This window comes from Mytilus californianus, unplaced genomic scaffold, assembly GCF_021869535.1.
Source record: "Mytilus californianus isolate M0D057914Y unplaced genomic scaffold, xbMytCali1.0.p SCAF_2, whole genome shotgun sequence".
In the NCBI taxonomy this organism is placed as follows: domain Eukaryota; kingdom Metazoa; phylum Mollusca; class Bivalvia; order Mytilida; family Mytilidae; genus Mytilus; species Mytilus californianus.
Window position 1 is genome coordinate 1,231,922 of NW_026262668.1, and position 22,311 is coordinate 1,254,232.

The 22,311-nt window shown below is 32.4% G+C and overlaps 1 protein-coding gene across 1 annotated transcript; it reads left to right on the forward strand.

Annotated features, from left to right (window-relative positions):
* The first annotated feature begins 1,161 nt into the window (after positions 1-1,161).
* LOC127729046 (uncharacterized) lies at positions 1,162-20,585 on the forward strand. The gene is made up of 3 exons (XM_052236670.1): positions 1,162-1,301; positions 8,862-8,929; positions 13,268-20,585. The coding sequence occupies exon 3, from the start codon at positions 13,282-13,284 to the stop codon at positions 17,521-17,523; it is 4,242 nt and encodes a 1,413-aa protein (XP_052092630.1). The 5' UTR covers positions 1,162-1,301; positions 8,862-8,929; positions 13,268-13,281; the 3' UTR covers positions 17,524-20,585.
* Positions 20,586-22,311: the final 1,726 nt, after the last annotated feature.

Genomic DNA, 22,311 nt, shown 5'->3' on the forward strand with positions numbered 1-22,311 from the left:
TGACTATTTTTTTTTGTTGTTTTTTTTTGTTTTTGTAGCAGCTCGATCAGTGTTTCTGTTGTTCCGTTGTTTTCCTCTTATAGTTAATGTGTTTCCTTCGGTTTTGGTTTGTGACTGACTCGGATTTGTTTCAATTAAATCGATTTATGACTATTGAAATTGAACAGCGGTATACTACAATTGCCTTTATTGCTTCGCATCACGGTGCGGAGCTATTAGTTTCAGTCGATATACACGCCATCTTGAAATAATTACTTATCACATATAGATTCTGATTGGTTGCTTTATGATGCGGCTGAGATACAGCAACAGCTATTGGTTTAAATGAGATTTGAATTACAGACTTTTCTCGTCTCAGGATAAGACATCAAATGCCGGAAAATTAACTATGTGTATTTCAGTTCCGATCAACTGTCATTAATTCATGTTCGTTTTATTATGCATATATTGCACACTGAAATTCAATATTGAAATATCAATTATTAATACGTGTTTATTTGCTTTGTTAATCTGCAATATGCACGATTTGTTTTGCTAAACAATGTTCCTATACAATGTTTACAAAAATGCATTTTCTGTATTTTATAACTTCTGCCAATCTAGGCACACCTCCAGAGTCGTGTCTATTTGTAAATGTTTTAATTTTCAATAAGTAAAGTGAACAAAATTTTAAAAGCGTGGGTGTATAACGCACACTCTTAAAGTAGAACAACATCATTTTCAATGAAACTAAATATTTATTTCTGTTTACAATTATATGTTATTAACATATCTAAACATTTATATATATCTAAATAAATCATAAACAGAACTAGCAATCAAAATCGCAACTGGCAAGTCAATGACCAGCAGAAAGAACTAGAAAACCACACTCCACAAACACACATTGAAAACTAAACACTGAACAGCCAGTTTAAAATTTCAGAAAAGTTCATCTTTTAATAATAATATATATACAAAAATTGATATTTTAAAAGTCTAAGACATCCATTTTATATCAATCAATATCTTAAAATAACACATTTCCAATACTAAATCAACATTCACATGCACACATATTACCTTAAATAAGGATAGAACGAAGCAGTCCACAGCTTTTTAGAAAGATCAAACTTGTGTTGGTATTTGGTGATATCCGCATACCGGAAGTAAGGTGGAAACGCTTTTACAGCCATTTGCAAGCGTGGAAAAGGACATTAAATTTACTCAATCTTCCTTTATTTGTGAACATTTTAAGTCAAGACCATGCTGTAGTGTTTTGAATATAACATGTTAAACACAGATAAAACAAACCTTCACTGGTAAGACCATGTGTCCATATAACAATATCAAAACTCAACAGAGCATTTTATCGTAGGGAGGGTAACGCATATTTTCATTGACATTATGAGTAATAAGTACCTCGGAAAGATAGTATAACACATGCCATTAATCAAATGTTGTAACATATGCTATTTCAGTTCTTATTGGTTTCTACGATGCTGAAAAGGGGAGACATATTTAAGGGGGAAAGAACGGTTATTTCAGCCATTTAGGTTAACATAGTTGATCATCTTGTGTAGAACAGAGACAACAATGAGGTTAATATAGGCTGGTAAATAAAAATGAATTCAGAGCTCCCGATAAGCTGCGTATTTGCGTGATCAAGAAAGGTAATTAGTTACTGCCCACTAGTGACACCAGTTTATATAAGTTGAGAAAAATACAAAACAGTCAGAAAGGTTGAAACAAACCAAACCCACATTAAAGAACAATTGCTTATCAGGGTATAAACCAAATATTAATCTTTATTTTTACCAAAGCCATAACAACTAGAGACATACAACATATAAACTACACAAAGTATACATAGCAGAAGGTAGTGTGAAACATATTACAACATGTTAGATCTTAATTTTTGTGCACGAAATATATAAATTTACCCAAATTACATAATTCTCTAAGATTATTAGAACTCATTAATTGTATATATTTATACATAGAAGGTTTTCTCCAATAATAAGGTTTGATAAAATAAGATCTAAGACCCTGATAAGTCGGACATTTTAAAATGAAATGCATCTCATCTTCAATGACATTTTTACAAAAACTACAGAGTCTATTTCTTCTTGGAATTGCAGAGTAACGTCCACATTCTATAGCTAAATCATGACTACTAAGTCTTATTTTGGTAATGCTTGTCTTATAAATAACTGGTATTGGTTTACATAAGTAATATTGTAAACAAAAATTTTGAACCATATGTCTATAACATTTAACTAAATTATTCAATTGGCTGTCAAAATCTTGCTTCAGACAATCAAACAGGCATTGTTTAATTATCAAGTAAAAAGTACTGGAGAGCTTACTATCAAAAAAATTAACCTTGATATACCAAATATCACCTAAACCTATAGTAAAAAGTACCGGAGAGCTTACTATCAAAAGAATAAACCTTGATTATACCAAATATCACCTAAACCTATACTACGCAACTCATTTTTAATAAAATACAACCAATTTGTCTTATTATTTGGAAATTTTTGTAAATCATCATATATATATATAAAAAACAGTAACAGTTTTTCAAAATACAGTTTGTGGTACATAACAGCTTAAACCAGTATTTAAAAATTCTACATTTTCTAGTGTGCAATAATGGCAATCTACCTAGCTCATATTACACCATGACATTACTGAAAGAGCTTTTCACTTTCATAATATTTTTACAATAGCCCAGATGTATCCTCTCTTTAGCTGGTGCCTTATGAACACCCCAAATTTCACAACCATGATATAGTACACTGTTAATATAAGTATCAAAAAGTGAAAGTAAAGTTCAAATCAAAATTCAAATAAATATCTTTTATATTTCTCCTTAAGGCAAAAACAGCTTTTCTACCCTGTTCTGATAGTTTCTGCTGTAACAGATTATATTTACCATTAAAATTTAACAAAATACCAAGATAACTAAACTTATCTACAACTTCTATTTCCTGGTTATTATAATACCATTTTTCATTGTCATGAATGTATTTTTCCACCCTTTCTAACAACAACAATTTTCGTTTTTGCTATATTAATACTAAGTGACCATTTAAAACAGCCATCGCATATAATGAAAGAAACATATTTAAGATGGATGAACATCTCAGGTTGATATGATTTCATTATAACATGCCTAAATTCAATTTCTTGAAGATGAAAAAACCAAATACATTAAGAAGATAGGTGGTGAAAACCCAATATGCTATTTGCTTAAGGGGTGAATTAGAATTAATAATGCAATCGAAAAAAATATTTCACTCAATTACATAAAAAATTGTGGGTAAAAACCCCAATGTGCGAATTCTTATCTGGAGCTCTGAATGATATAACAGTTGCATGTATGGTTTGAACTTGGTAACAACATTCATGATCCTCAGGGTGTGACTTTTCACACAATTTATCACAGGCACTTCTCTCTGAAAAAAAAATTACCTACTCTAATATAACACAATGTACTTAACTCACATATTTGAAAAATGTCACCCGCTCGCAAACTAACGTTAATTTTTATTCTGCCGTTGTCTATCTCACTGAAACTTGTCATGTCGTAAATTAACATTATATATTAAATTATCTACAAAATGGTGTATAAACATGCCTATTTCTATTGTCAAAATTATTACGGACAACATACTTTGAAAGCATGTTACAAATGATTCTGACAATAGAAATAGGCATGTTATACACCATTTTGTAGATAATTAAATGTAGATTTACAATATAACATGATAACAAGTTTCAGTGGGATAGACAACCGCAGAATCTAAATATAACAGAAGTAGGAGTGGGTGACATTTTTCAAATATGTGAGTTTTAAAGTACTTTGTGTTATATTAGAGTATATAGGTAAAAAAAATTCAGAGACTAGTGCCTATGCAATTTATCCTACAATAGACCTCAATTTTGTTGAAAAGACTGATATTTATGCAATTTAGTGTTGCTTGATTTGAATGATCACCTACATATATTATGAACTTATCAGTCTTTTAACCTACCCAAATGCAATAAAATATGCTCATTCAAGTGCCAACATTTATTGGTCCCCTACCGATGAAGTCGAAGGAGACTTTAGGTTTGCACTCCGTCCGTCTGTCCATCTGTCAGTCTGGCAAATCAGTTTTCCACACTTTTTTTCATCGTGCTTGAAGATATTGATTTGATATTTGGTATATTGTTTTATCATGACAAGTAACTGATCAAGTTCGAATTTTGTTCTGGTCTGATGATTTTGTGCAGAGTTATGGTCCTTGGACTTAAAAAATTCACTCAAATATTCAGTTTTCCGCACTTTTTTTCATCATGCTTGAAGATATTGATTTAATAATTGGTACATTGTTTTATCATGACAAGTAACTGATCAAGTTTGAATTTTGTTCCGGTCTGATGATTTTGTGCAGAGACTCTGAGTTATGGTCCTTGGACTTTAGAAAATTCACTCAAATAATCAGTTTTCCACACTTTTTTTCGTCATGCTTGAAGATATTGATTTGATAATTGGTATATAGTTTTATCATGACAAGTTACAGACCAAATTCGAATTTTGTTCCGGTCTGATGATTTTGTGCAGAGTTATGGTCCTTGGACTTAGAAAATTCACTAAAATATTCAGTTTTCCACACTTTTTTTCGTCATGCTTGAAGATATTGATTTGATAATTTGTATATAGTTTTATCATGACAAGTTACAGACCAAGTTCGAATTTTGTTCCGGTCTGATGATTTTGTGCAGAGTTATGGTCCTTGGACTTAGAAAATTCACTAAAATATTCAGTTTTCCGCACTTTTTTTTGTCATGCTTGAAGATATTGATTTAATAATTGGTACATTGTTTTATCATGACAAGTTCTGAATCTTTCGTTTCTGTTCTCTAACTTTAGTTTGCCTCAACCAAATTTTATGAAACTTATACACAATGCTTATTACCACAAAACACAGATCATGTTTGAATTTTGGTGGCGTCACTATAACCGTTCTAGAGTTATGCCCCTTTACAAATGGAAAAATTGCTGAATTTTTTGTTTCCGTTCTCTTACTTTAGTTTGCCTCAACCAAATGTTACGAAACTTATACACAATGCTTATTATCACATAATACAGATCAAGTTCAAAATTGGGTGGTGTCACTTTTACCATTCTTGAGTTATGCCCCTTTATAAACATATAAATTGCTGAATTTTTCGTTTCCATTCTCTCACTTTAGTTTGCCTCAACCAAATGTTATGACACTTATACACAATGCTTATTATCACATAATACAGATCAAGTTAAAAATCGGGTGGCGTCACTTTTTCCGTTCTTGGGTTATGCCCTTTATAAACATATAAATTGCTGAATTTTTTCATTTCCGTTCTCTAACTTTAGTTTGCCTCAACCAAATGTTATGAAACTTATACACAATGCTTATTACCACAAAATACAGGTCAAGTTTGAATTTTGGTAGTGTCACTTTTACTGTTCTAGAGTTATGCTCGTTTACAAATGGAAAAATTACTGAATTTTTCGTTTCTGTTCTCTAACTTAATTTAGCTTCAACCAAATGTTATGAGACTTATACACAATACTTATTACCACAAAACTCAGATCAAGTACAAATTTGGGTAGCGTCACTTTTACTGTTCTTTAGTTATGTCCATTTATAACTTTATATAATGTGCAAGCGGGGGCATCATCTGTGTCCCATGGACACATTCCCCATTTATTTCAATTTGCCTGTCATTTTTTACAGGATGAAGTAAGCATAAACTGCAATAATTTATAAATCAGGACATTACCTTGAAGTTGGTAATTTTAATAGAAAAGTAGTCAAATCAGGTAACATAAAAACCGTTGACCTCTGTCTTAGTGTTAGAGTACAAAATGTAGTTAATGAATATTTAATTACAGGAAAATTCTCAAGGGTATTTTAAAAGCTGTAGCATCCTAAAAGATATATTGACTTTTAGTTCAAGTTAAGGTTAAGTGTTCCAATTGCATAAGAGGGGGCCTCGGTGGCCAAGTGGTCTAAGTGGTTACTACTGTAATCACTAGCCAGTCAACACTGAGGTTGTGAGTTCGAACCCCACTCGTGCGGGTGCACTCAACTCCAATCTTAATTGACTAGGATTGTCAGTTTTCCTATGGAAGGTCGGTGGTTTTCCCTGGGCACTCGGCTTCCTCCACCAATAAAAACTGGCTGCCACAAAATAGCCCAAAAGCGGTGCTTAAAAGTGGCGTTAAAACACCAAAAATCAAAAATCAAATCAAATTGCATAAGTCCAGATTTTTAGTTTGAATATCATGAACAGCCTATATTGTTTACATGTGATAATTTTGAAACTATCCAGGAAGACCTCTTTCAAATGACCTTTGCCATATTTTCACAGTGTTTAATCACAATTCAAATAAAAATTTATAATCAGTTATAAAAGTACATATATTTAGAAATAAATGTCCATGTGCATATATCCCTTTTGTCACTGTTTTCTTGGCACTGTACAGCCTACAACAATGAGCAAAACCAATACTGTAAAAGGACTCCTGTCATGACAAAATGTGAAATAATTTAAGAGACAACCTACAGCTGATTTATAAAAAAAGAAAAAAAGAAAACAAATTAGGCAGACCATTAAAATGTAAAATCACAAAAATACTGAACTCTGAGGGAAATTCAAAAAGGAAAGTCCCTAATCAAATGGCAAAATCAAAGGCTCAAACATATCAAACGAATGGATAGTCATATTCCTGACTTGGTACAATGTAACCAATGCCTTCTTAGGACCCAGTACTATTTTGACTACCACTTTTCGGCCAACCATAATAGAAATTAAACTTTATTATAAGCATTGAATTTCAGTGAGGTGGTGTACTTTTGAACCTCTGTCTGTCCCCATGGTCCCTGGGCCCTCGGTCCCATGAAATTCTGCCACATTTTTTTCTCAGGAACTACAAATCAGAGCTTCCTGAAATTTGATATCAGTCTTCATGTGAACATAGAAATAAGAAGATGTGGTATGAGTGCCAATGAGACAACTCTCCATTCATGTTACAATGTGGAAAAAGTAAACAATTATAGGTTAAAGTATGGCCTTCAACACGGAACCTTGGCTCACACCGCACGCTCACGCTATACAGTGTGCTGCTGTTTCAGATTCATGGATTCTTGAATACTTATATATTTTAGCACATAATGGCCATGTATGAAGTTTTCTTTTGCATTTTTCTTTGGACCTACAAATAAGAGCTTCATGAAATTTGTTGTCAGGCTTCATGTAAATATGCTTTACCATGTGATATATTTTCATCGCTCCTCAACTTCCTGTTACCAAATTTTTAAAGCGGGGTATCATACATTATATGTGAGTAGTACATGCATTATAATTAATTACCATTGCTTTGAAAATCATTTAACTTTTTTCAAAAGTGCTTCACAAGTGTTACGAGTTAAGATTTTATACATTAATGAGGTCATGAATACTTTGTTCTCTATCACAAGTCAATTGACTGTTTGTTCGAGTTAATATTGCCCTTAAATGATGATTTTTTTGGAAAGATTGGAACTCCCCAACAACAAGTAGCACAGGTTAGCTACTAAATCTACAAAATGTATACACATTGAAATACCGGTATAGTTCCCTATAATTCTCATGTCTGTGTACACATGCACATATAAACTGTGAACAAAATTTGGTATATTTTTGGAGCAGTTCATTCAAGTAATGTATGTCTTTAAGGTGTGTTGATGTGCAGACTATTTTTGTCATTTTGATTAGGTAATTAGAGTAATGATTCAATACCTGTATGATTGACAACTGTCATGATCACCAAACAATCAGAGACAAGGTGGGGCCTTAATTACAATTCCCCACCTCCTTAAATGCCAATCATATTGACCACATTACTAATCAACCTCACTCTTACATAATTAAACAGACCTTTCATTATACATCTTAATACACTCTCAATACACAAATATTTGACCTCATAATTGAATATACAAAATGTATTCAAGTAAGGCCTATAATTTACTTGATAAATCTGCAATAATCATCTATAACTATTCAATAATTTAGGTTATATGTAGTACACTTATCAGTGATTGGCTTGAAACAGTTTGTAAAATTTTTAAACTCTTAATCAGACCAAACCAATATTTTTTTAGTTTATTCCCCATCAAATGTCTGTTAACAATTTTAGTAATTTGAATATAAGAAGTGTATATATATTTTTGCAATTAAGAATGAGTCACCATTTCAATAACATCAGTTTTTTTATTTGTTTATGTTGAAAAAGTACATTTCCAATGCCCTTTTCTGGAAAATATTTAAATTATAATACTTGATTTAAATACACTCTACAACTTTTAATCTTCAGTGTCATATAATCATGATAATTGTTTTCAAAATCAATAAGCAATTATCAGAGGAGAAAAATAGTTTACCTATGTTTCAAATTAAAAACCCCCCAAAACAACCTTTTGAGATGAATTTTTTGACACAATAAAAATAAATATCAAAATGGCAAAACTTTTGCCTGGTGAGAGATTTAGGCTCCTTTTATTTTTTTAGTAAGATAGGCATTATCAATTTCTGAAAATTTAGTTTTTACAGAAGTACATTAAAACAAACTTTTAAAAGATATGTAGAACAGGTACAACAAGCCACAACTAAAAGTAGATGAAGACAGTATCTCACAAGTAAAGTAGGTAAAAGTACACAGACTTAACAGTATCACACAAGTATGAAAAGTAAAAGAACACAGACATGACAGACTTGACAGTATCACACAAGCATAGCAAGTGAAAGTATAGATTTTTTGTACATGAAATTTTTCTACATTTGATATATATTTTTATTTACAGAATTATCCATTTAGAAAAAAATCTTAAAGGTGAAGGACAAAGGATATACAAGTCAGCAGAGAATTCAGGTAAGCAAAAATATGTTCAAAAAAGCCAAAACAAAATACATGGTAATTGTTACCTGACCCACATACATACGTATATACGTCGATGTCATATTTTTTGGGGGGTCAAATTGGATTGAAGGTCAAAGAGCATATGCCATCATTTGTCTCTGTATTTTTCTGTTGTCCTAGACTTTTTCAAAAAACCTTTTCCTCTAAAAAGCAGCAGGGCAATCTAGACAAAATTGTCAACGTAAATTCTTTTAAAGACTGTCTAGTTGAAGTCATGTCTCATATGTGAGCTAAAACATTGGCTGTTGTTGTTAAAAATAGACCATAGGGCCTGGTCAAATCATGTTCCTGCCAATATAAATTTCAAAATTAAACAGTTAAAAAAAATATAAAACTGCAAAATGATAAGTGGTTCATGTTCTACCATTCTTTCAAGTGATCTAAAACCACCAGAAGACTTGTTAAAGGATTATATCCTATAATGAATATTTTTACCCAATTTTTACATTTTTGCATATATGATTTTGAAATGTTTTATAGAAAAAGAGAAGCTGTAGACAACGAAATTGATCAATCGACAGCAAGAGAAGATCTACTAATAACAAGACCTTACTGAAATCTTCAATCTATTCCTCACCTGATTTATTGCCCTTAAAATGAATGGTAGTTTATTCAGATTTTTGCATTTTTAGCTGGATTTTCCGATGAAAAAAACAGTTATTAAATTGATGAAGTACAGCCAGCAGGTGGGTGGCTTCCAACAGTTTCCGTGTAATAAGTTTTGAACCATTCAACCAATGCTTTTCAAATTTAATATTTTGATAGAAATGACAAATTGGTGGTCATGTTTGATATTGACAATTTTCATTTTTACTGTTCAGGAGTTATGGTCCTTGATATACTGGAAAATAGCACTTTATGTCGTTTAGGTTCAATAACTAAGGAATTCTTCATCCAGTGGTTTTCAAATTATAATATGCTGGTACTGTTGACAAAAGGGAGGTCAAGTTTAATATTGACTATTTTCACTTTTACTGTTCAGGAGTTATGGTCCTTGATCTTTTGGAAAATGTTACATTATGTCGTTCTCGTGCAATTACTTGCGAACCACTCGACCAATCCTTTAGTATATATGTTATTACTGATGAAAAAATGGAACTCAGTTTGATATTGATGTTTTTTTACCTTTGCAGTCAGTTAGTTATGAATACATAATTGATAGATTGAAAAATGGCATTTTATATCTTTTCCGTGCAATTACTTATGTACCATTTAACCAATGCTATCAAAATTTTAATATGCTGTTACTGATGACGAAATGGTGGTCAAGTTTGAAATTGGCAACTTTCTTTTTTGTATTTCAGGAGTTGTGGTTTTTGATAGATTGGAAAATAGGCATAGAATGTTGCAGGTCATAAAAGCCTGAAATCACATTTCAAAATACAGAAAACTCAGTTTGCTGTCAATTTGACAGCTCATTCCTTGTTTGTTACTATCTTGAAAATTTTGATAGGTAAAGACTGAACAGAGAACATATGGTCACCAAGATAAAACTTACAAGTACATACATGTACTAGGTAACCAAAATTGTTGATGAACTTCTTATTGGAGTTTTGTCCATAAATGATGAATTTTTACCTTTTTTAGCTCACCTGGCCCAAAGGGCCAAGTGAGCTTTTCTCATCACTTGGCGTCCGTCGTCGTCCGTCGTCGTCAACTTTTACAAAAAAACTTTTCCTCTGAAACTACTTGGCCAAATTAAACCAAACTTGGCCACAATCATCATTAGGGTATCTTGTTAAAAAAATGTGTCCGGTGACCTGGCCAACCAACCAAGATGGCCGCCATGGCTAAAAATAGAACATAGGGGTAAAATGTAGATTTTGGCTTATATCTCTGAAACCAAAGCATTTAGAGCAAATCTGACATGGGTTAAAATTGTTTATCAGGTCAAGATCTATCTGCCCTGAAATTTTCAGATGAATCGGACAACCCGTTGTTGGGTTGCTGCCCCTGAATTGGTAATTTTAAGGAAATTTCGCCGTTTTTGGTTATTATCTTGAATATGATAATAGATAGAGATAAACTGTAAACAGCAATAATGTACAGCAAAGTAAGATCTACAAATAAGACAACATGACCAAAATTGTCAATTGACCCCTTAAGGAGTTATTGCCCTTTATAGTCAATTTTTTACAATTTTCATAAATTTTGTTAATTTTTGTGAATTTTTACAAAATATTTTCCACTGTAACTACTGGGCCAAGTTCATTATAGATAGAGATAATTGTAAGCAGCAAGAATGTTCAGTAAAGTAAGATCTACAAACACATCATCACCAAAACACAATTTTGTCATGAATCCATCTGTGTCCTTTGTTTAATATGCACATAGACCAAGGTGAGCGACACAGGCTCTTTAGAGCCTCTAGTTGCTTTCACTATGTATTTATCTTGAGAACCCATTAACTTGTAGTGAGAAGCTTGAAACAGCCATACATATCAGCAATGCAATACATTGTACCTACAATTGTAAAAGATCCCAATGCAAATTATTGGCAATAAATATGATTAAGGTCTTAAAGAATGCAAATTTGACTCCCTATATAGCATGTATAGGAGTTACTGCTGTAAAAACAGGGTTTTCACTCAGGATTTTTGAAGGTGAGTTGATGGACTCAGCAGTTTTGGCCAATATCCCAATGCGAGTCCAACTGTGAGAAGACGACATTTTATTATTATACAATTGACTATTTTGAATTTAATCCCTACATCATGTACATTCCCTTTGACAAAATGGACCAAGGAAATTAATTCAAATTTATATTATTTTAAAACTTTTGTTATAAGATGATGTTATCTGTGCTCAGTTGATACAACATTTCACAATCTTGATGCATATTTGGACTCACCAGTTTTGAAAATGATAATCAAGTTTAGACAGCAAAACAAGATCTATCAAAATGTCAAATGTGACTGAACCAATCACGATGAATGACTACTAATTGGAGTTATTTAATGTTAATGAAGATTCTTGACTAATTAAGCATTTTTGCCTATTGAAAATTTTAGTTGATCAGACAAAAACCATGAATTTTAAAAAATATCACCAATGCTTTTGTTTATTTCTTAACATGCTTAAAGGCTTAAATTTCTGTAGGTTCATTTTTGCATACATGTACATGTATATATGTAACTAAGGCATATACATGCCTTTAACATTGTACAACAGCAGGATTATCAACCTTAAGTGCCCTTTCATTAACAAAAAACCCTTTTGCCCTGGCTGAGATTCAAGCTTGGACTCTGTTACCTTACCTTGTTTCATGCATAAGATTTTTCAAATTTGATTAATCCATTTATTAACTAGATTTCTGAAGGTAAAATCGGTTATTGGTTTGGGGTGTACGGTGTGGGGGCAGGCATCCAGGCGGACGGGCAGGCCGGCACTGCCAAACAGTGTCTGTGCATTTACTCATGAACCGTTCAACCAAAGCTTTTCAAATTTTAATATGTTGTTACTGATGACAAAATGGAGGTCAAGTTCGATATTGACGATTTTCACTTTCATCATTTAGGAGTTATGGTGTCAGTAATTAGTTTAACTGAACTCATGAACCGTTGTACCAAAGCTTTTCAAATTTTAATATGTTGTTACTGATGAGAAAATAGTTGTCAAGTTCAATATTGAAGATTTTCAATTTCACTGTTCAGGAGTTATGGATCTTGAAAGATTGAATTTTGGCCTTTCCAGTCGTGTCTGTGCTTTAACTCATGAACCGTTCAACCAAAGCTTTTCAAATTTTAATATGTTGTTACTGATGAAAAAATGGAGGTCAAGTTCCATACAGTCGATTTTCACTTTCCCCGTTGAGGAGTTATGGTTCTTGAAAGATTGAAAAATGGTCCTTCCATTTGTGTCCGTGCTTTTACTCATGAACCATTCAAGCAAAGCTTATCAAATTTTAATATGTTGTCACTGATGGCAAAATGGAGGTCAAGAACAATATTAATGATTGTCACTTTTACCGTTCAGGAGTTATGGTCCTTGTGATATTGATAAATGCCAGGACACAAATAAATGTTAAAAAATCCGGTTTGCTGTCGCTCTGACAGCCTCTTGTATAACTATTGCAACCAGGCCATTTGACTGCCTGTTGTTATAATGGTGATAAGATTTTAGTTTGTTTTTTGTGTCATTTTGTAAGAAAACCACATTTGTTGTTTCACAGATTTTTGCCTATATTGTATATGTTTATTTATGAAATAATATCTCAGGATTGAATATAGAATTTAAGATGTAATCAGTAGTGATATATATATTAATAACTCAACTTGGGTTCTTTTTCAGAATAAGAAATATTTATGGAGGAAAACCAGCAGAAGTCAATAGGTCAAAAGAAGGAATTCCATGATGTCTACAAGGATTTTTTAGACGCTAAAATTAATGTTCGAAAATTAACTTCAAATGAAATTGTAAAGCATACCCAAGGGAAACGCTATTCTGATGGAGAAACTGTAGATGTACACAAGAGTATTATTGAAATGCAAAATCAGACTAAAAAACTTGATCCGTTCCCTAACACAATAAAGTCAGAATCTGATGATAACATACAAGATATCGCACCAAAACTCTATTCAGTGAGAACACAAGCAGAAAGCAAAAATCCATTAGAATCATGTCAAACAAGAAGGAGTGGAAGAAAAATAGTTCCTTCTGCAAAAGTTTTAGAGGCATCTGGGCAGTCTGGAAAAATGGCAAAATCTCTGGATAAAAATGAAAGCAGTGAAAAAGAATCACGTAAGATGGCTACACAGAAAGGACAGAAACAGACCTGTACTGATAATTTGACACATGATCTTGTTCCTCCAGAAAAACTAATTGGAACAACAAAACACATTAGTAATAATGATAAAAAGCACTCAAGCCCTATAAATGATGGCAAAGGAAAAGGAAAACAGAAGAAGGTAACAACACCATCACATACAAATGAAAAAGAGAAGACAATTTTGACCGGTAAAACTAAAAATGTTGAAAAAGAGGAAAATTCAGGGTCTACTGCAAAAAGAATTAAGCTTCAAGTTAGTAAAACAGAGGTAACAAAACAGCCTGAAACAACACCTATACGTACAAGTGGCAGGAAGAAAGTTTGTTCGGCAAAAATGAAAATGGCAATAAGCTCTGAAGGAACAGATTTGCAAATGAAACGTTTCCTTCAAAAACGTGATACAGAGCCAGAAAGTGGTAATTTAATTGAGAAAACTTGTGATATGGAAGTGGTAGAAAATTCTAAAAAGAAACAACAAAAAAGAGCAACTCGCTCTGCTAGACAAAAACAACAGGAAAACACAATTGATCCTACAAGCAATGAAAAACCGGGAAGTTCAACAAATGATACTAAACATAAACAACAAGAAACTACATCTGCTCATACCATGCCAAATAAAGTAGGAAATACAACTGAATGTACTGTACCAAAACGACAACTTTCAACTAGGAGAAAAAAAATAGAGGATACATCCAAACAGCAAGAAAGTATAACTGATTACACTGCTCAAAAACCTGTGAAAAGTACATCTGGTTATATAAGCCCAAAAAATGAAGAATGCAAATCTGTCGATTCTAACCCAAAACAACAAGGAAGTCCAGCTGACACTTTTACACAAGACAAACTCAAAAATAAGAGTGATAATGATGAATTAAGCACCGAATGTGCAAGTCAAAATGATTGTGATTATGATGAATTAAGCACAGAAAGTGTTAGTCAAAAACTATCTTTTACCACACTTGAAAAAGATGTTGCTGAAAATAAGAAAACAATTCTTGAAAAGCTCAACATGATCATGAATGAAAAAAGAAACAAATTCCTTGCTCTGCAGCGTAAATTCAAAGTAGCTAGACAGACAGTACTTAAAGCTAACAGCAAAGGAAAGGATGTTGAGAAAATAAAATGCTGTGTTTGTAAGAAATCATTTAAGTTCGGGAACTATATGTGCGAACATGGGCGATCTTTTATTTATCATCATGCATCTGTGTGTGAAGAATGTGGAAGAATATTTCGAAATTCTACACTTCTGAAACGTCATGTTCAGCGAATTCACTATGAAAAATCAATGAAATGTAAAACTTGTGGCATCATGTTTGGATTGGATGGTGATCTTAGAAGACATATGGAGCGAGTTCATAAAATCAAAGTGTCTAAACATCAAAATGATGCTGAACTTAAGAAAACATATGATCATGACTACATAATGGGGGAGGATACAGAAAAAGATTTACAAGAGAAGAAATATCTATCAATAGATAGGTCAGAATCAAAATCATTTTATAGCTCAATTCCAGCAGACTATGTTATCAAAAGTGGAGACAAGTGTATTTGTAAAAAATGTGGTATGGTTTTCTCATCAGTGTTAAATTTAAACTATCATGCCTACAGGAAACATATAAATGAGAAGAAATTTTTTTGTCAGGACTGTAACAAAGGATTTACATTATCAAAAGACTTAAAAAGTCACACTCAGATTTGTCATTCACAAAATCCTCAACAATGCAGCATTTGCTGCAAAAAAATTATAACAAAACGTGGTTTAAGAGATCACATGGAAAGATATCACAAGGATTCTTCAATTTTTGCGATGCGATATCAGTGCTATTTATGTGAAAAAAGGTTTGGATATACAAAGGAACTTCAGGATCACATAAATGTGTGCCACACTGCAAAAAATGATTGTTATTTTTGTGGCCAAAATTTGGCCACTTCACGGGGCTTGAGAAAACATATGGAAAGAATGCATGGAATTGAAGAAACCATGCATGCAGATGAATTTGTTTCATTTGAAATTAAGAGCCTTGAAGTGAAGAAGAATTTTTTAGCTCAGGAAATAAAGCCAGAAGAAGCTATCACATTTATTGAAGAGAATTTGGGAAATTCACCCATAAAGGAGAGTTCCTTCAGAAACAAAGAAGAAAAGGAGAGTTGGCAAATCAGCAGCGAAATTGAAGTAAAACCATCTAGTAGACCAAAAAGTAGAAAAAGACATCAAAAACAAAGTGTTAATGAAACTGAAATGAAACCATCTAGCAGCCAGAAAAGTGGAAAAAGACAAAGAATACAAAAAATTAATGATCCTTCAGGAAATTCAGGTGGTTTTTATATTCGTGAACACTGTGGGGCTACAAAATGCAAAGCATCAGAGAAACATGTTAAAGAGGCACATCAGTTTCCAGCTTTAAACTGCAACTTCTGTGGTATTCTCTTCTATTCAAGACAGAAAGCAATTTTCCATAGGAAGCAGTTTCACCCAACCATGGGTCGGAACGCATTTTGTTTCACAGAGGTAACAACTAAACCTAACATGACAAGTTCCACTGCCAATATACCATTTCAAGGAGAGATAAATGAAAACCAGGATAAATGTAAATCAGTTGAAGCTTTGGAAGTAGATACTAGAGAATCTACTCCTCCAAAAGTTGTAGCCGTGGCAGTTCGCTCACCTGATGAACTGAAAAATCAGAATGGAAATTTTAAAATGATTAATTTTGGAGATGATAAATTGGACAAATTTTTGGAGTGTGACAAGCAAGATGACACGGTACTTATAGCAAGGAAATATCTTTCACCAGTGAAAAAAGTTGTAGCAGGAGAACCGTCAGAGGAAAAAAAGATGAATCCTACTCATACTAAACTATTTTCTATATTAAGTAAAGGGAAATTAAAGCAAGATATGGATAAAGTGATTAAAAAAGAAAATGCAAAGCTTCATGAAGAAGCTCTTTTGAAGGAAAATGAAGAAAAAGGAAAAATTGAATTATTGCATAGTGCAGGTGTTACTGAACAAGATGCTTTGTTACTCCACCATTTTGGAAGTGTAAACAGAAATTTTGAAAAAGATTCAGACCAGAGCCCTTTGAAAGATTCAGAAGTCTCATCAGAACTTTTAAAGGAGGCTAATTTACCTGGGGAGGACCTTTTATATCAGGTAGAAGAGTTGGCAGAAGAAGACTCAAAACTAATCAACACTATCAATGCCTCTTTAGTAGCAAAAGAAGTGGTTATTAAAGCAGAGAGTACTACCAATGATAAAATAGTGAAAATGACAAGAGAAGATATTCTTAAAAGGTTTGACGAAACTAATACATTTGAAAATAGGAAAGTCACTGGACAAATTAATTCTGGTAAAGATGTGGTAATAATGAAAAAACATGTAGTTATTCAGACTGATAAAAAATGTACATTGTCTGTTAAAACAGATGGCCAAGGTAATAAATCCATAATTACCGCAGCCCCAGAATCGACAAATGCTACACAAAATGATGTGGAGATATCATATAAAAACTCAACTTACTTTAAAGAAGAAGACTCATTAGACAACAATGAAAATGATCATCAAGATAAAGATGAGAAGAATTTAGTAAAAATACATCAGATTATTAATGTTCCGAAAAAACTTGTTCCACCATTTCAAGCAAAAATAAATTTACCCAAACCTGATCAAGAAGTACACAATACTGTTGTATATCTACCAAAAAATATCAAATCAGTGGACATGACAGTTGCTAACATGGATAACGATGATGAAGATGTATATATTCTGTTTGTTATGTAACATTTTCTTATTATACATTTGTATATTTATGTGTCTGCCATATAGAAGTCTAACATGTCTTAGGTAATTTATTTGTAATGGGGATTTTCATTGAAAAAATACATATTTTAACATTTCATATGTACCTGCTAAAATATTCTGTACAATCTCCGATTGAAGCTCCCTTTTATCTGAAAACTATTTTAACAGGCTTAATTTTTCATTTGCTTTAGAATTTGATTAACCATACTAATAATGTTTTAAATATTTGCCTTGTCAGTCCTTGTTTTTACAGTCATTAATAAGATTTTCCTCCATTTGACAGCTGAAAGTGAGAGTCCAATCAAGTATTGACATTAGCAAGTATAAAAATTCATTCAATAAAGATGTTCCTTAAACATACATTTATAAAGGTAACCATTGTGAGCCATTCTCTAATACAGTCAGATATTACAGTCCAACTTTTTTTTGGTACTGGTGAATAATTTAGAGGTAGAGTTATCCCCTAAGCATTTTTAGCTATTCTGATTTATTTAGTTTTGTAAGTATATAAAAATGTCCTTTTTTTTAATTAATTAACATAGCCATGATTGTATAGTGTGTCGAATGAACTTTAGTTGACAGGTGCCTTAACTGCTCATAACTCATAAAATTTGAATTTGATTGACAATGAAAATCACATGTGTCTCAATCAGGACAACATTTTCATTTTCACTCATGCTATTTTTCAGATTTTAATGTAAAAAAAACCAATATTTTGCATAATTTTACTGAATTTTCTGTCGTTTTTATTTTGATTGCTGAGTAACCCATGATGATATACTGTATATCTGGTTTTTTTCGCTTGTATTCAATTTTTGCTTTGTTCGCGGTAGCTAAAGAAACGCGAAAATTTGACCCAAGTGAATTTCCCTGCTTATTCCAAGATGTATTAAAATTTAAAAGTTTTAGACATAATACTGTTAATTATGGAGTCTTGTGTTGTTCAACAGATCACAAGAATGAGCATACTTAATTAAAATCTTTGTTTTCATAATTAAATTGGCTTAACATACGTTTCAAACCTTTTGACAACACAGCAATCAGATGCTTATTAGTGGCGAGCTTTTGTATAGATTGGTGTCGTAACCCAAGCAATTGCCATTTAATGTAAAAATATAAAAAAATTAATCACTTTTACACGGATATTTGTATATCTGTATTAATCGAAACCTTCAATTTTTAGCATGTCTCAATGTGCATAATTTACGTACCTTAAAATTTCTCTGAATTGTGTACTTTCGTTTGGTTTACTCGTATATATTTGTGATGATTACCTATCAGTCAATCAATTTTGTGTTACATTCATCTTTAACATTGCGATATAGTTATATTTTCGCGTGTGTTTTCCCATTCAGCGAAAATTATACACAGTGAAAATTTACCCTGCCCATTTTGTCATGAAATTGCGAAAAAAAACGATATACGGTATATATTATTAACCAAAACTACAATTTTCTAACAAAGTACCTATATTCAACATATGATTTAGTAAATAATTTGACTTCAAAGAGCCCAAGCATCACCCAAAATAATTTGTTTGTAGTGAATAGATACATAATCTATGCATATTGTTTCAATATCGTGCAGTACAACAGTTGTGTTCTTTAAATATTAATTATTATGATCTTTAAGTCAAATAGTCAGGAATTTGCATTATTTCGTCATTTCACTGATTTAAGATCAAAGATCATTTATTTTCTATCATTAAAACGGACATTTATGTATCAACAACATATAGTTTTTTAAGAAAAATCTATGGATTCGAAATTGGAGATTTGATGATTTTAAGACAAATTTAAGAACGTTTTTCGTTGATTTTATGTGCTTTCTATACACATGTTCACCTATTTTGAAAGATTTCAATCAGTAATATTTCAGACAATAAAAAAGATAAATGCATTATCTTTCATTTTCAGTTGTAGTTCAACGAGCCAAAGTTGTATGAAAATTATTATCAAAATCTGTGACATAGCCCTTTTACTGTAACTTGACCTTTAATGCCATTAGAATGTACAGTTTAAACCAAAACTGCCTTTTTTTTTTTATCAAAGTACTTATAGATTTAACATTGGATTCTGAAAGTAAGCAATAATTTAAAACATACTTGATTTTAGGTGCCAATTTGGCCCTTAATTGCACCTTCCATTTTACACTATTTTTCACAAGGAAGATGAAAAATGAAAAAAACAACCTGAAGTAATTATTTTTTTTACAGTTGCAAGCAAATTTATTGAAGTTAAATCCTTATTACATGTAATATGTATGATATACTAATTGTGTGCTCAGTCATTTATTAGAAAAATTATTCAATATTCGTCTTGTATCTCAAAGTTTACTCTGAATTTATTATTAAGTAAGCACAATCTTCATACGTATTAAACTATCATTGTTCTCAATTTGATGGCACATGATATGATACACATTTTGTTGTTTGTTTTATACAATTGTTTGATTATACAAGTTGATTTATAATACATATATAAGTAAGCAATGAATGTGGTTGTTAAATTTGATAGATGCTTTTTGTGCTTCTTTGTTAAATGTTTGTTTGTTTTGAGATTGTGACACAGTGATGACTGCTGTACCCATATTTTGACAATGTTTCCTATTATGTCTGTTTTGTTCACGCATCATTGTAAATATAATGGAATTCGATGCGAATGTCATACAAGTGAGAGTTTAGAGCTATAAAACCAGGTTCAATCCACCATTTTCTACTTTTGAAAATGCCTGTACCAAGTCAGGAATATGACAGTTGTTGTCCATTCGTTTGATGTGTTTTATCATTTGATTTTGCCATTTGATTAGGGACTTTCCGTTTTGAATATTCCTCGGAGTTCAGTATTTTTGTGATTTTACTTTTTGATCTGCTGTTATCTTAGTTTCATTTATCAACATCCAATACTACCTTTGTTATATCATAATTTGTACTAAATGTACTAAAATCAGCAGAAAATGTTCTTGACAGACCTCTAGATATTATTGTTATTTCATACTTTGTTTGATTCATGTCTTAAATTGAATAAAGTTTTCATACTTGTTCAGGTCATTTAGAAACAAAGCCTTTCAACTCTTTTGAGATACCTTTTGCACAGTTTTTTATACGACCGCAAAAAAATTTTTGGGATCGTATAATGGTATGATGTCGTCGTCGTCTGCATCGTCGTCGTCGTCCGAAGACACATTGGTTTCCGGACAATTACTTTAGTTTAAGTGAATGGATCTCTATGAAATTTTTTAAGAAGGTTCAATACCACAAAAGGAAGGTTGGGATTGATTTTGGGGATGATGGTCCCAACTGTTTAGCAATTAAGGGCCCAAAAAGGGGCCCAAAAAGGGGCCAAAAACAAGCATCTTTCTAGTTTCAGGATAATAACTTGTGTATAAGTATTTCCATTGCTCTGAAATTGTACCACAATGTAGAAGGTTGGGATTCATTTTAGGGGTTATGGGGCCAAAAAGGGACCAAAAACAAGCATTTTTTTAGTTTCCAGACTATAACTTGTGTGTAAGTGTATGGAGCTCTCTGAAATTGTACTACAAGGTTTCATACTTCAAAGGGAAGGCTGGGATTGAGTTTTGGGGTTATTGCTCCAAGGGGAGTTTCAAAAAGTTGTGGTGGGGGGGTGGGAATTTTTTTAAGGGATTCATATTTTTTTTTCAAAATTTTTAAAATTTCAAATTTTTGAAAAGTTTCAAGAAGAAATCTTCAATTGCACAGTATTGCGCAATGGATTTATAAGATCTTTGACCACATTAATTTTTTGTCAGAAACCTAAATTATCCAAAAATTGATCACAATCCAAATTCAGACAGTATCAAGCTTGAATATTGTGTCCAAATTTGTCCCAACTGTTCAGGGTGCGACCTCTGCGGTCGTATCAGGCTGCGCTCAGCGAAGCATTTTATTTTTCAAATCCTCTGTAATAGGAAAGAGAACGGAAAAAGGGAATGTGTCAAAGAAGACAACCCCACCAAAGAACAGAAAACAGCCTAAGGCCACCAACGGGTTTTCAACGCATTGAGAAAATCCTGCACCCGAAGGCGGGCTTTAGCTGGCCCTTAAACAATTATGTATAGTAGATTAGCCAAATGTACGCCACACTAAACTCCAAAACATACAAATGAACCAAAAATGAAAAAAAAAACAACACAAGACTAACAAAGGCTAAAGGTTCCTGACTTGGGACAGGCGCAAAAATGCGGCGGGGTTTAACATATTTTGTGAGATCTCAACCCTCTTCTATACCTCTAGCCAATGTGGAATAAACAAACACACACCAAAACGCATAGTAAAACTCAGTTTAAAAGAAGTCCGAATCCGATGTAAAAATAGGTAACAGTAGAAACTAAGCAAAATGACATAAATTAAGAAAACTGACACGACACCTTCAGACTTCAATTAAACTGCTTGAAAGATTATGTCTTCGTCATATGAAAATCAATATTATTTCCAAAAACGCCATCTTTAATGACTTGACAACAGTATATCTGGCATATTCTTCAACTGCATCCATCTGTAACCTGAAGTTCTTTTTCCAGTTGATGGGCTTGGGAATTCTATATTTTGTTTCCTTGGCTAATTAACAACTCTCATAGTTGTTCATTTGTTACGGTGCCAAGCTCGCCAGTAATAACATGACCAGTTGGACTCTAAATGTATTTTGACGATGCTCATGAGCAATCCGGAGGTTTGAATTTCACATCTTTGAGGTTAAAGGCCTCTAAAACCCTCTTGTGGTTGAAAATCTTGGATGCAATAGCCTT